This window comes from Colossoma macropomum, unplaced genomic scaffold, assembly GCF_904425465.1.
Source record: "Colossoma macropomum unplaced genomic scaffold, Colossoma_macropomum, whole genome shotgun sequence".
NCBI classification, from domain to species: Eukaryota; Metazoa; Chordata; class Actinopteri; order Characiformes; family Serrasalmidae; genus Colossoma; species Colossoma macropomum.
This window is the reverse complement of record NW_023494789.1, coordinates 17,624,945-17,639,833: the sequence shown is the minus strand read 5'-3', so window position 1 is coordinate 17,639,833 and position 14,889 is coordinate 17,624,945. Positions and strand designations below refer to the sequence as shown.

The following is a 14,889-nucleotide window of genomic DNA, read 5'->3' as shown; positions in this document are numbered from 1 at the left end:
ATTAGGGCACAGATACCACTTTGCTGAACAAGCTGGATCAGGTGCATGGGAAGAGCAATATCTACATCGGCCCCAAGAACAACCATGACACAATGTTTGGAATTCAGCATTTTGCGGGACCAGTCTATTATGACTCCAAAGGTAAATGTAAATTGACAAATCAGCATTTTTGGTGTATTTTCATGCTGTTTGAAGGCAAAATGGAAGATCTTGGGTTTAATTCAATTCTCTCTTTAAAGGTTTCCTGGAAAAGAACAGAGATGCTCTGAGCTTAGACCTCATCCAGCTGGTGGAAACCTCAACCAATAAGCTCCTCAAAAGTATCTTCCACAATGAGCTCTCTGTCAATGAGGTGAAGAGCAGAGGCAACTCCAAAATGATCATCACTCCCAACAACTCCTTGCGGGTAAGTTTGAAATATGGAAGATCTTGCTTGCTGTTAATAAGATATATGAGAATGAGGGATATGACAATGAAGGGAAGTACTCATTAATGTGTTCATTCTCTCCTACTTCTGATTCTCTTCAGCAAATGACAGACTCTAAAAAGCGAGTGCCTACTTTGTCTGGGCAGTTTCGGCAGTCGCTGGACGCTCTGATGAAAACTTTGACTGCATGTCAACCTTACTTCATTCGCTGCATCAAACCTAATGACTTCAAGAAGCCCATGGTAACTTCAAAACCATCCATCATTCCATTCATCCAGCCATCCAGCCATCCAGCTATCTACATATCCAATTCGCTCATTTTAATCAATTCATTCTTCCATCTTTCCATCTGCTCATATTTTGGCTCATAAGTTAGAGGTATAATAGTGTATCAGTCTAAAAGTGGTGATCAACAATTTTGTATTATTATAACTGATTATTACCAGTTATGATAATATTCAATAAAGTATGCAGTTTTAGGCCAAAATAACATTTTAACATTAAAATCCGAAAAGATATATTGTTTTTATATTCTACTACTGTGTAAATAGTTCCTATCATACTGTATTTTTAATAACACACTATTCTGTCTTTCTAAAAATAATTTGATTACACTTAATTATAGCTAGTTTATAAAACATGTATTAACTTTTACATTATGTTTAACTATTCTTTATCTATGATGTATTTAGTTATTCATCATTAATTAATATATTTGCATTACTTTATAAGATTTTACATTAAGTGTGGCAAATGAATTACTAGTTATGTTGTTATGTTATTATTTGGCCATTATTAATGTTTGAATTAACTCTTTATTTAACATTAGTTGTTACTAATTATAATGATTACTAACACAGTAATTAGTAATTGATTACTCTGATAACTGATAGATTAGTTTGTCATTAGTTCCTTGTTAATTTACTCATTAACTGTGTATTAACTGCTGCTTATTTCACTGCTAATGAACTGATGTGTGTTTACTTATGTAGGGAAAGTAACATGAGAATTGACTAGTGCTTTAGTGTTACTATTAAGTATATACTATGTAATACATACTTACACCCCCCACCCATGTTTAGTGGATGGTCAACTAATATTTCAATAATGGGTAATCAATGACTTAACTACATAATTTGTAATTAATTTGTGATACGTAAAGTGGTACAGTGATGACTCAAACATGTCTTATAAAGTATTGTTAAAGGGTCCAAATCATGGAAAACTGAATTTTAACATTATTAAAATTTCAAAACATACCATTCTCTCTCTAGTTCATATATAAAAACTAAGTTGCAAAAACAGTCCATTTTGTATTCATTGTTTTTGTGATGTCATGAAAACCAACAGTTTAGCCCCGCCCATTCACACTGAAGCTGTAAGGAGTGTTTCAGTCTGGACTGCTTTTTGAATGTGACACAATACAGTGCAGTCAGTTAGAACAGGGCTCATTTACACATATCAGTCTTAAAGTCACAGTTGCAAAGTAGCCCGTATAATTATAAAGGATAAAGGGAGGTTAGAAAAAGGTAATGTAAAAATTAATTATGACTGTTTTTGATACATAAACCCATATAAACACCATAAGTGGAGCTCACGATAAAAAATACAATACCAAAAATATGGGCATTTTAATATACAGTATTAATTATAATGAGCTAAACACTTAATTCTTTCATGATTAGTCAATTATAAAGTAAAAGCTAATAGATTCCTTAATATAATTCCTAATTCTTAAGACAGATTAATTTAATTTATTTAAATCCTGGAAATCTGATATTTCATAATGCCTCAAATCATTCCCTGAAGAATCACAATTGAATAACAAAATTTTGCAAAGTTAGAGATTTGCTCATGTGATATGTAAATAAGGCCATTTGCTGTTAAAGAAATGTAATCACTTTGCTGTTATAAGCTCTCCCATCTAGTCGGAAGTAAAACATTTCTTTCTATGATCCAGCTGTTTGACAGGGAGCTGTGTATGCGTCAGCTGCGCTACTCTGGGATGATGGAGACCATCCGCATCAGAAAAGCTGGCTACCCCATCCGCCACACCTTCCAGGAGTTTCTTGACCGCTACCGAGTGCTGCTCAACTCCGCCGTTTGCGACCCAAAAAAGGTGAGGATTGCTTCTTCTTTCATATATAGAATTATGACATGCTGTGTAGGATTGCTTTGTGTCTGATATGGGAAATAGTACAGCTCAAATGTACCATGTTTATAATATCACAGTCTTCCATGCTGAAATGATTCATTTTTTGTGTCAGGAGAGTGCCAAGGCATGCAGTGAAAGTATATGTAAGAATGTGTTCAGTGCTGAAGACGACTGGAAAATTGGCAAAACCAAAGTGTTTCTGAAGGTAAAGTAATATAGCACATAATGACAGAGTGCTATAGATTTCTTTCTGAATTTTACTTTACTTTAGTTATTTACATTGATCCTTGTGGTAGGATTTCCATGACACCATGCTGGAGCTGAAGCGAGACAAGGCCTTGAATGAGAAAGCACTTATCATTCAGAAAGTCCTGAGAGGATACAAGTACAGGTAAACAATACACAGTGCGATAAAATGACTGGATTCCAGCCTAATCCCACCGTCATCATGCTGTCTTTATAATTGCAGGAAACAGTTTCTTAAACAAAGGTCTGCAGCTGTGGTTGTACAGAAGTATTGGCGCGGACACAAAGGCAGAAAACTCTTCAGAGTGGTGAGTTATCAGCATTTGAACAATGAAGGGCAATTTCACGTTATTTGGCCCTAAATTGCTGTTAGATAGTTTTATTGTCATCTAAGTAAGCCTACAATTGAAGGATGTGTGCAAGCTGGCAGTATTCCTGCAATGATTGTGATCTAGCTGCTGTTGTGCACAGGTCCAGTTAGGTTTTGCACGTCTTCAGGCCACAGTGCGTTCTCGACAGATAGCCCGTCAGTATGATCTGGAGCGGAGGGCCACCCTGCTCCTGCAGAGGCAGATCCACGGCTACCTGGCCAGGAAAGAGTGGAAGCGCAAGAGAGACGCTGCCATCCTTCTGCAAGCTCATATCAGAGGCTTGAATGCCCGGAGAGCTGTCGACAAGATCAAGAGAGATGTACGTTATAAAGCTAGTAGCTTCACTTGATGTTCACTATTGCACAGCAAATACAGTGCTCACAGGTCTTGGGACACCCCTATCACCACTAGTTTTTAGAATGATTTAATTTGTGAACATATTATGCAAATTGTGCTTTACTATATTCAAAAGTACATTATCGGAGCCATATTGTAATTAATCATTTAATACTTGATTCAGCACAATAGATCAAATTGCAATAGCAAACTAGAAATCTCCAAATGCTGCTCAGAACTTCATTAACATTCTTAAGGAGATTACTTTAAAAAAGGGTTTAATTAATCTGTCAAGACATCCTAAATAAATAACTAATTACAAACATACCTAAAAAATGAGACACCGATATTTGTTTCTCTAATGACAGAGAACTTTTACTTTCCTCACTTAAGTTTTCAGTTCATAACTGGGATCATTTTGTGTTTCACTTAGTAAACCTGGTCATTTTTTTCTGGTTGATATAACTTTTTCTGGTGGTCGTGAATTAACTGTAGCTTAGAGTGAAAAAAACATACATATATTGTGAGTTTTCCAAGACTGCTTTTGAGCACTGTAAGAACTAAACAATGCATGTAGTGTTTTGAGCTGTTTGAAAAAATGGCATTATTTCAGTGACTGTCTGCACTGTTTCAGTTCTATCCAAAATGTCAAAAAGTGTTTTAACTAAAGAAGGTGATTGTAATAGTACTTCAGATTTCAGGAATTTTATGTCATTTTATGTTATGTATTTCAAGTTATACCTATAGTTACATTAAAACACGAAGCTCTTAAAAAACAAAGATTTTTTGCACGGTGCCATAGATTAACTTCTTCTGGTTACCCAAGGAATCATGTTTGAAAAAGAGATTTATGAGTGTGTAGAACCTTTTTAAGGATTGAATAACCACATAATATAAAGGTTCTTTACCAATTTAAAGGTTCTTCCTAAACCCTTTACATTATATATAGTTCTTTATTATAGAACTACCCACTAAAGGGTTCTTTAGGGATCCAAAAGTAGTTCCTCTGCATGCAAAAATATATTTAAAACACAAATTAGTCTTCATGTGACAAAAGGTGTTATTGATTCTGTGATACAGTGGTGCTTGCTTGATTAACTTGTTTGAATCAACATATCAATGCTTAACATGGCTTTTAACCCCTTACACTCCAGGCTTATTATGTGGTTATTAATCTTTAGGCTTGTTGATCAGTAACTACTATGAAACTAATCTGTAAATTATGTAGTTCCTTGGATTGTAAAGGCTTTATTTCTCTGCTCTCTGCCCATCTTATATTTAAGATATAAATGTCTCTGGTTCGCAGGCTTTTCTGTCGCTACAGGAGCGCAGGGCAGAGGAGCTAGCTGCTCTGGAAAGACAGAGGAAGCTAGAGGAAGTTCTCCGCAAGAAGAAAGAGAGGGAGGCTGCTGAACAATCAGAGATCATCACAGATCAGGAAATGGTGGACACCATCTTTGGCTTTCTGCCCAGCCTGGTGGGGGGGCAGGAGGGCCAGGCGCCTGCAGGCTTTGAGGTCTGAAATAAACTCCTTCAATCATTCCATTAGTGGTCCAGCTTGCAGTAATTGTTAATCATGTTAGCTTTTTCAGGTATTGTTTTAAGACATAATACGCTAACCTGAATGTGTTCTTAGGATCTAGAGGGAAAGCGGACTGTACTGGAGGAAGTGGATCTGGATGATGCTCCTATGATGGAAGAACTTCCAGAAGAAGACTATGATGATCTGGATGAGTATTCGTTCTCCAAGTTCGCATCTATGTACTTCCAAGGCGCTGCGACACCCACACACATCCGCCAGAGACTACGACAACCTCTGCTCTACCATGAAGATGAGAGTGATGTGCTGGTAATTTGGCTTTATCGTTTACATCTTGTACAACCCGTTGGGACATAAAAAAGTTGGGATGCTGTGATAAATGTAAATAAAAACAGAATGCCATGATGTTCAAATTATTTAAACCCTATATTTAATTTAAAATAGTACAAAGACAACATATCAGATGTTGAAACTGAGAAATTTTATTGTGCTTTGAAAAATATATATCCATTTTGAATTTGATGTCAGCAACACATTTCAGAAAAAGTTGGTACAAAAGGCTGGTAAAGTTGTGTAATGCTGAAAAAAAACACCTGGTGGTTAATTGGCAACAAGTCAAGTAACATGATTGGGTATAAAAAGAGCTTCTCAGAGAGGCTAAGTGTTTCAGAAGTAAAGATGAGGAGGGGTTCACCACTACGTGAAAGACTCTGCGGGCAAATAGTGCAACAATTCAAGAAAAACGTTTCTCAACATAAAATAGCAAAGAACTTGGGATTTCATCATCTACGATATATAATGTCATTAAAAGATTTAGACAATCCGGAGAAATCTCTGTGCTCAAGGGACAAGCCTGAGAACCAATATTAGCTGGCCGTGGTCTTTGGGCCCTCAGACGGCACTGCATTAAAACAAACACAACTCTGTAGTGGAAATCACTGCACAGCCTCAGGAACACTTCTGAAAAACACAAAATTTAAAATTCTTTTTGGAAATCATGAGCGCCACGTCCTCTGGGCTAAAGTGGAGAGGGACCATCTGGCTTATGGTTATCAACGCACAGTTCAAAAGCCAGCATCTGTGATGGTATGGAGTACATTAGAGCACATGGCATGGGTGACTTGCACATCTGTGAAGGCACCATCAATGCTGAATTATATATACAGGTTTTGGAGCAACATATGCTGCCATCCAGACAGCGTCTTTTTCAGAGAAGGCCTTGCTTATTTCAGCAAGACAATGTCAAACTACATTCTGCATGTATTACATCAGTACGGCTCCGTAGTAAGAGTCCAGCTGCTAAACTGGCCTGCCTGCATTGAAAACATTTTACGCATTATGAACGAAAAATATGGCAAAGGAGACCCTGAACTTTTGAGCAGCTGAAATTCTACATCAAGCAAGAACAGGAAAACATTTCACTTTCAGAACTGCAGCAATTGGTCTCCTCAGAGTGTTGTTAAAAGAAGAGGTGATGCAACAAGGGGGTAAATAAATCTGTATTTGGCACAAAATCAATGCCAAAAACATGTTTTTTGAGCCAGAGAAAAGGAGTCAAACTGAGGTAAGATATCTAGATAGCCTGGTGGCTACATTGCTAACTTTAGCTTTTAGCTTGCCCGTATCTGATGAGTCATTTCTGTTGTTTGAATAATTTGTTTTCTCCAACAGGATGATTTGAAGACCATTACTACATTTGGTACAGCTTTACTATAAGACTGCCCTTATAAAAGATTTATGAATAGTTTAAAATGAATTTATTAATTGCTGTAAATTAAGTCACGATGACCTTAAAAATCGCTAATAAGTAGTTAATTAATTAAACATTAATAAAAAGCAATGACCTGTTGCTTTTCAAATAGTGAGCCCACATTCATCTACACTGTTAAACCTCAGATTTTGCTGATTGCTTATCTTACTTTATCTTCTCAATCAGCCTGCATTATAACTGTCACTTTTATCAGATATAATAAGTCACTGTTGCCTATTTTACTTATGTGTTTTTAAGGTATTTATGACTTAATCAATAACCAATAATAAAACCATTATAAGGGTAGTCTCATTTTAAAGTGACACTCTGCATTTATTCAGCTGCAATAATATATTTGGCTTCGTAGCAGTATTAGTAGATATCTGGCCTCCTTGTGTATTCACCAGCTAAATAAAAAATATAGACAGACAGACAGACAGACACCAAAAAGTTGTGGTGTTTCAAAAGTTCCTCCTCATCAGAAGAAGGGTTTCCTAGCCTTTAAACAGGAAAATCTTACTTTAGAAACCATTGTGGCATGACTGTAGAATGCAAGTAAGCATGTTTACGACAAATGTAGGGATGGTCATTTTGGCTGAACTGTCCCTTTATGGTCTCAGGGCCACATATCAGATATATGTCTAGTCTAGGGACCACATGTGAAAGTATCAAACCTGATTTGAAAAGGTCTTTGTGTTCAGACTGCTTTCATAAAGTCCGATATGTGTCTGATTTCAGCCACTTCAGTCCTGTAATGTGAATGTGACCTCTGTTTGTGTAACTAAAAGGTTTAATATTTAATTAAGCTGCTTCTTCTCATTCCAGGCCTCTCTAACAGTGTGGTGGATCATCCTAAGGTTCATGGGAGATCTCCCTGAACCAAAGCCACAGCAGGCCCCCAGAGGTGGATCAGCATTCGCTGATCGCTCTCTCCAGAAGGATGTGGCCTCCAGGCAGGACAGACGCCTCAGTCATATGGTGGGACTGGACCAGGTATGATTGAACTCCACTTTGAAGCAGCCTAAAGAACTAGACTCTAAAAATCTCTTTAACTTAGTGTCAATTCTATGTCTCTTTAGTATCTGTCTATTAAATTTGATCTGTGTTTGCCTTACTTGACTTTTAAATCAATACACTTTATCCCATAGATGTGTGTGTTACTATGTCTTTAACACTAACACTATGTATATTATGTCTGTTCTGATTGGTGGCCCTGCCTTGTTGAAATAGGGCTGAAATAATTCTGCTACAGGCTAACTGCCGTAATAACACTCCTCATCACTTCTGTATGTAAATGTGTTCATGGTTGTGACATCACAGCTATGATGAATTCGAAATATCACATCTTAGTTTCCACATGTGGAGTGCATGAACCCACTACATCATACTTTTTCTTTTCAAAAACACAAATTAAAATATGATTTCCCATTATATAAGCCTTTTAGATATCTACTTTAAACTGAATAGTGATTAGGATAGTGATTTGCGAAATCTGTTTTGTCTTAAGATTTTAAATGTGTCATTGATGATTTTATTTTAGAGGGTGCTGAGAAACAGAAGGAGCAGGAAAGAGTCTTCAGCTCCAGAGGAGACTCCACAGAACAGAAAGACCTCGACATTTACAGATCTGCTTTCACGAAGCAGGAAGACATCAACCGTGCCAGAGGAAGTCGTCCTCAACCGGAAAACTTCCTCCACACCATCAGAGACTCCTAAAAACAGGAAATCCTCTACCTTCACTGATCTACTGACCCGGAACAGAAAGATCTCCACTGTCCCTGAGGAGGGAATGTCAAACAGAAAGTCTGCCAGAAAACCATCAGTCATTCAAGAAGAGGTAGGACAGAGACAGTCTTTTAATTTGACGCTAAATACACAGTGCTTAAAGTCTTTCTCTCTATCTTAAATCCAAATACATTAAATGCATTTAAATTCAAAGCAACTAACTGTCCAGGAATATCATTTCTTTTTGGACATTTTTAGGTTGATTGGTCATTTTTTGTTATAACTTCTTCATTTCTCTGTAAACAGCCAGAGGACGATGCTCAGGTTTCCAAGCCACCAACTGTGCAAACGATTAGTGAGGAAGAAGAGATCATGATTGCAGAAGGACCCACCCTGGACCGCCCACTCACGTCCCTTGAAAAACTGCACATCATTGTAGGATATGCCATTGTCAGACGTGACCTCAGGTGGGCGACTTCAAGTTGTATCAATGTGCAAACAGTGTAAAGTAAACTCTAATGATCTATTCTCCTCACATACTATATACTAAGCCATGTCCTATAATACAGAGGAATACAATTCACTAAGTCTAAGCTAGGATTGACTATCAGTTTATGAACATTTTGATTATCTAGAGCCAAAGTGTTGCAGTGTACTTCTTTAACTTCATCATGGCCAAATCTAAGTTCTGATCAATTTAAAGAAAATATAATTCTGGCTAGAACTATATTAAGGTTTTCTTTATGACTAATTATTAGCTAACTGTAGTCTTCAATAAGTCAATTACGTCCCATATTTTGTCCCAAAAACATACAAGCTGGGAATTTTAACAACCGATTATAGACATATTAAATTTTAAATTAATAGTTTTCAATGCGTTTTTATGAATTAGTGTTGAATTTGTTGTACAGATTGACTTATTGAAACCTTATTTGGCACTTTTAGCCTCTAATGAATATGGAATATGGAAAACATCCAAGTATTCACTACCTAATCTAAAAAAATCTAAAACGTACAGGAATAAAATCTTGCCAATTGTACATAATAAAATGTGAATTTAGATGAAAACGTGCTCATTCATTGGCCAAACAAGGTCTTAACATGTTTTAATGCACTATTACAACTGTTTCAAATTATAGACATGTTATGCACTAATACAGGTCATAATAAATAAAGCTTAATGCCAAGTGAATAAACCATTTAGAATGGTCTAATTTGGGCTTTACTGAACAAAACCTTAAAAACTCCCAATGTGTATCCCTTAAAATAAAGTGTTACGGAAAATATAATTTATCTGTAATTGGTTGTTAAATTAGGTTGCAACTAATTTAAAATTGTCCCAGGTCATGTGATTTTGGGACACAATATGGGATGCATATTGAATTTGTTTAGCGCTTTGTAGCCTCTAATTAGAGAATAACACGACCTTAATAAACCCCCAATCTGTGTTCCTTAAAATAAACTGTTATAGTACAGACAGCTTAGCTAATAAATACACATCCAAGACTTGAGTTTCCATTTCTCAGGGATGAGATCTACTGTCAGATCTGTAAGCAGCTCCAAGAGAATGGCAATCGCAGTAGCTTCTTCCGTGGCTGGGTCCTTCTGTCTCTCTGTCTGGGCATCTTTCCTCCCACTGAGCGCTTCAACAAGGTGAGTCCTACATATCTGTCACTGTTAAACTCCAGTGTGCAGAATAAATTAACCTCACCTGTCTACTTTTCTTAATCAGTTTGGTTTCAAAGGATAAGTAACATCTGAATTCCTTCATGCAGTACCTGCAAAGCTTCATCCGTCTTGGCCCTGTTGGATATGCGCCCTACTGCGCAGAACGGCTGCGGCGCACTGTGGCTAATGGAGTGCGTGGAGAACCTCCCAGTTGGCTTGAGCTACAGGTGAGCGTAGTTTCAACAATTCTGCTTTAATTAATTTCTTTAACTGCACAAGCTCTTACGTGGGTCCACAATTCTCATATCTGCTCTCATATTTCATATCCACTCTCATATCATACTTGCATACTAATGTCATAGTATTTACTGAATAATTTATAGTAGTTACTGACTAATAACTCTTGGTCTTTTCTCAATTTTGGACAAAAAGAACTTTTTGACTATTTTGTTTTATTTCTTATTTTCCATGAGAACATTGTAAAGCAAAACACATTTTAAACCATAAGTGGTAACATAGACACTATATTATACACAAATAAAATGCTCTGAGAAATATTCAATTCACTGTAGTCAGGCTTAATGCAGCATGTAGTGCTCTGGAAAAATGCTTAATTCATTCTAGTTACTGCTTAATAGTGTAGTAATAAGCAGCTAATAAGCGTAATAGTTGTAGTAATAAGCAGCTAATAAGCATAATAGTTATTGGTTTGTTACCAGCTATTGTCTCAGTAAGGCTTCTTTCATGCCAGTTATTGCTTAATAAGCAGCTAGTTCATTACTAACTAGTTAATTACTATTACTAACTACTACTAACTTAATAAAAGGATTACAGGTACTCTGAAAATGCTTAATTACCCTAGTTACTAGTTAATAATGTAGTAACAAGTAGCTGTTAATTACCTACTACTGGTTTGTTATGGCTTAATAAAGGCATTGGAAGTGCATTACAATGTCCCTCATGCTGAAACAGATAATAACTGAATAATAAACCTGCAGTTTAACATCTAAAACAGGGTTGTCCAATCTTACCCCCAAGGATCCATGTTCCTGCAGGTTTTCATTCCATATAAGTTAGAGCACAACTGATTCTACTCATTATATCACCTAGTTTTCAGTCTTCAAACAATTGATCATGTGTGCTCCTGGAATGAAAACCTGCACATATTGTCACTCTGTGGATAAGACTGGACACCACTGACCTAAAGACTCTGAAGAAACATGCTCTAAAATGCATAATCCATATTTGGCTTGACATTTTTCCACATGTTACTTGTTTTTAATCATAGGCCACAAAAACCAAGAAACCTATGGCCATCTCTGTGACACTTATGGATGGGCGAACTATCAACTTGCCTGTGGACTCTGCATCAACGTCTAAAGAAGTCTGTCAAGTGTTATCACAGACGGTTAAACTTCAAGACACCTTTGGCTTCTCTCTCTATGTGGCTCTCTATGACAAGGTATGGAGTCTCCAGAACTTGGAGTTATTTATAAACAGATTTATTGCCGCAGGTAAACAGATTCACAGGACAGGCCTTGATTTTGCCAGTAATGTACAAGCATACTGCATAAATGTTTTAACAAAATTACTTAATGAATAATATATTATTGCCACACACACACTATATATAAATATAAGCTCCCCGGACAAAAAAATTGTCACCTTGCGTGTTTAAGGTGGCAGTAACTTCAGGCTCCTACAGATGGTGTTGCACAAGGATGATCGGGCTATAGATACCTATAGATACGGGGTGTGTGAAGGGATTCATAGATTGAGAAGAAGTGGTGCAGTGCAGTGAATGTCTTGTTCGATATGTGGAAAATGTGTCGCAAAGCAGATGTTAATGATTAGCAATAAGGAGTGATTGCATTTGAGCATGCCAAAGGCCATAGTGGAAAGAAAGTAGCTGAATTTTCAGGTGTATCAAAGTGTACAGTCATATGGGTCTACCAGCAGTGGCAAAAATCACAGTCTACAGGGAATTGTGGCCAAAAGACAAAACTGATAGACAGGGACACATATATATGTATATATGTCTGTCTGTCTGTCTGTCTGTGTGTCTGTGTGTGTGTGTGTGTGTGTGTGTGTGTGTGTGTGTGTTCTAATTATAATTGTATTGGCAAGTTGATTGGGCTTCTAAAAGCATTTGCTTTTACTAAATACCATATTTTTTGTTGTTTGTTTTTTTTGGCAGCTTTGCTCTTTAGGTTTTGTAAATGTTTTATGCACATAATAGCATTTTGTTGTGTGCCTCCTCAGGTGTGGTCTCTGGGCAGTGGGCGTGAGCATGTGATGGATGCCATTTCCCAGTGTGAGCAAGAGGTAAAGCGAAAGGGTGGGAAGGAGCAGCACGCCCCCTGGCGCCTTTACTTCCGCAAAGAAATCTTCACCCCTTGGCATGACTGCAGCCAGGACAGCGTCAGCACTGACCTCATCTACAGCCAGGTCATCAGAGGCCTGAAATATGGAGAGTACCAGTGTGAGCGGGTAAGCCAGCATGCTTCAGTACTAATGAAGGAAGCACAGATGAACAGGATTTATCTTATTTTGCTTTTGGTTTGTGAATGTATGTAAGTTTTGCTTTTCATGCCACGTTCTTTCAACATCATGACTTGCTACCTAGTTCACTTTGTTCACAAGTAAATTACTTTTAGCAAAATGAATGCACTGTTATATAAATATACTGCTGTATTTTACCATTTGTCAGGAGGATGATGTTGTTGAGTTGGCAGCAAAGCATTTCTTCGTGCAGTACGGCTCAGACAGCAGCATGGAGAACACAAAGTCTGTGGTCCAGGACTGTGTTAACTCCACACTACTGGAGTCCAAGTCAGAGGCTAAATGGATTCAGATGGTCAACACTGCACACCTTCAGGTATTTGCTTGTGATCCTGTTCTGAGACATAATAATGACTAAGCACTGAAATAAAGCATTGACTGAATAAAGAATGTGAGGTTAAAAGTGGATTTATGTATTTCAGGGTCCTTATATAAACTCAAGAGCCAAAGCTGCTGAAGTCAAAGCAGAAGTAGTGGATTATGCTCGTCAGAAGTGGCCTTTGTTCTTCTCAAGGTTTTTCGAAGTTGTCAGGCATTCAGGTATAAGCTGAATTTAAGAGAAAGTACACTGAAAGTTTGGCGCTAGTATGCACCCGTTAATTAGCAGTAAAAGAGTGTTTTCCCAATTACGGCAAAAATCTGTAAAATTACAATAATTTAATTTCTTAAAAATACTGCCTTTAATTATAACTCAGCAGTTTCTCTAGTTCAACTAGTTCAACTTGTTCAACTGACATAAAATAAAAGCAGATGTCTGTGAAATGAAGGTTATAATTTTTAACATTTAATTTCTGTAAATGAACAACAGCAGTGTTAAAATACAATATATGTATGGTTTATTTACACTTTTAATGGGCATTGACCATTACATTTTACAGTATTTTGACAGTGAAAATACTTTTCTTTGCAGTGTAGTCATTCTCTTTGTATCATGAATAAATTAATGTCCATGTTAATTTTACGGTTTAAATCATTTAAACCCAGATATAAAGCTTGAACGCTACATTATTTATCATTAAACACTAACAGGTCCTTCCCTACCTAAGAACAAGTTCATCATGGCTATCAACTGGACGGGAATAACCTTCCTGGACGAACGTGAGAGGAAGCTTCTAGAACTTTCCTACCCAATGGTAACTGGGGTGAACACTACGAGGTACAGTGCTCTCCAGCTAATCCAGCTAATGGAAATGTAAAAGAATAGTCTTCAAATAGGTCTAGAGCAGTGGATCTGAATTCTGGCCCTGGAATGCCATTGCCCTGCATAGTTTTGTATTTCCTCTGTTCTGACATATCCAGGGCAATGAATTGACTTGGAAAATGGAAAATGTGCAGGGCAGTGATACTCCAGGATGCATATTGAGAACCATTAGTTTAGTATAATGAAAGTCTACACTCTTTTACATGAAAGCTGACCCTGGCTTGTCTAATGTCTCCTCTGCTTTTCACCCTAGAGAAGGAAAGTCATTTGGGACAGTCTGTGTGTTTGCTGACTCTGAAAGGAGACTTCAATCTGAATGCAGTGATGGCTGCAGACATTGTTGATCTAATAGCTCTGTTCCTGGCAGGCCTAACAAAGCACTCCCAGTATGCTGTGGCCTTGCAAGAGATCAACAGACAAGGTCAGTCATCCCTCAGACCCTAAAGCCTTATCACAAAGCCTTTAGAACCATAGTTCTGTAGTTCCTGTCATAGACTTTTTAGAGTACTAATGAAGAGACCAGAAAGTCAGTCCTCATTTGAAAATAAACTGAGAGATATGGTTGAGTCACTAAGTTGTTCCCTATCCATAGCCAACATCAAGGGCTCATTTAGTGATCAATTATCATGCAATAATCACTCACTATTCTGTATAAAAGGCTACATTAGTTAACATAAGAGGTCTTACTGAAAGTGTGGCTCATCAGTAAGGATCACGTATATATGCTATATAGATATGCTGTAGATTTCTCGTCTTGTACGTTCCATATTCTTTTTTTTTTTACCACACTGATACAGTACACCCAACCTACTCTCCCATGGTTTTTGGATTATGAAATATATAACTTCATGAAAATTATGGATGTCCCAAATTTCTTTCTTTGTCAAATGTTAATGTTATACTTAAAG

General features: G+C 37.2%; 1 protein-coding gene across 1 annotated transcript in view; it reads left to right on the top strand.

Moving 5' to 3' along the window:
* Positions 1 to 14,889, top strand: part of LOC118808032 (unconventional myosin-VIIa) — a 35,609-nt gene that overhangs the window by 10,921 nt on the left and 9,799 nt on the right. Inside the window, 22 exon segments of the mRNA XM_036570373.1 lie at positions 6 to 141; positions 240 to 406; positions 529 to 669; positions 2,388 to 2,546; positions 2,695 to 2,787; positions 2,879 to 2,973; positions 3,052 to 3,136; positions 3,300 to 3,518; positions 4,842 to 5,051; positions 5,172 to 5,384; positions 7,651 to 7,818; positions 8,366 to 8,662; positions 8,857 to 9,017; positions 10,077 to 10,203; positions 10,326 to 10,445; positions 11,507 to 11,680; positions 12,481 to 12,708; positions 12,929 to 13,096; positions 13,203 to 13,320; positions 13,810 to 13,936; positions 14,235 to 14,250; positions 14,252 to 14,402. Of these exon segments, the coding sequence (XP_036426266.1) occupies positions 6 to 141; positions 240 to 406; positions 529 to 669; positions 2,388 to 2,546; positions 2,695 to 2,787; positions 2,879 to 2,973; positions 3,052 to 3,136; positions 3,300 to 3,518; positions 4,842 to 5,051; positions 5,172 to 5,384; positions 7,651 to 7,818; positions 8,366 to 8,662; positions 8,857 to 9,017; positions 10,077 to 10,203; positions 10,326 to 10,445; positions 11,507 to 11,680; positions 12,481 to 12,708; positions 12,929 to 13,096; positions 13,203 to 13,320; positions 13,810 to 13,936; positions 14,235 to 14,250; positions 14,252 to 14,402 (3,373 nt within the window).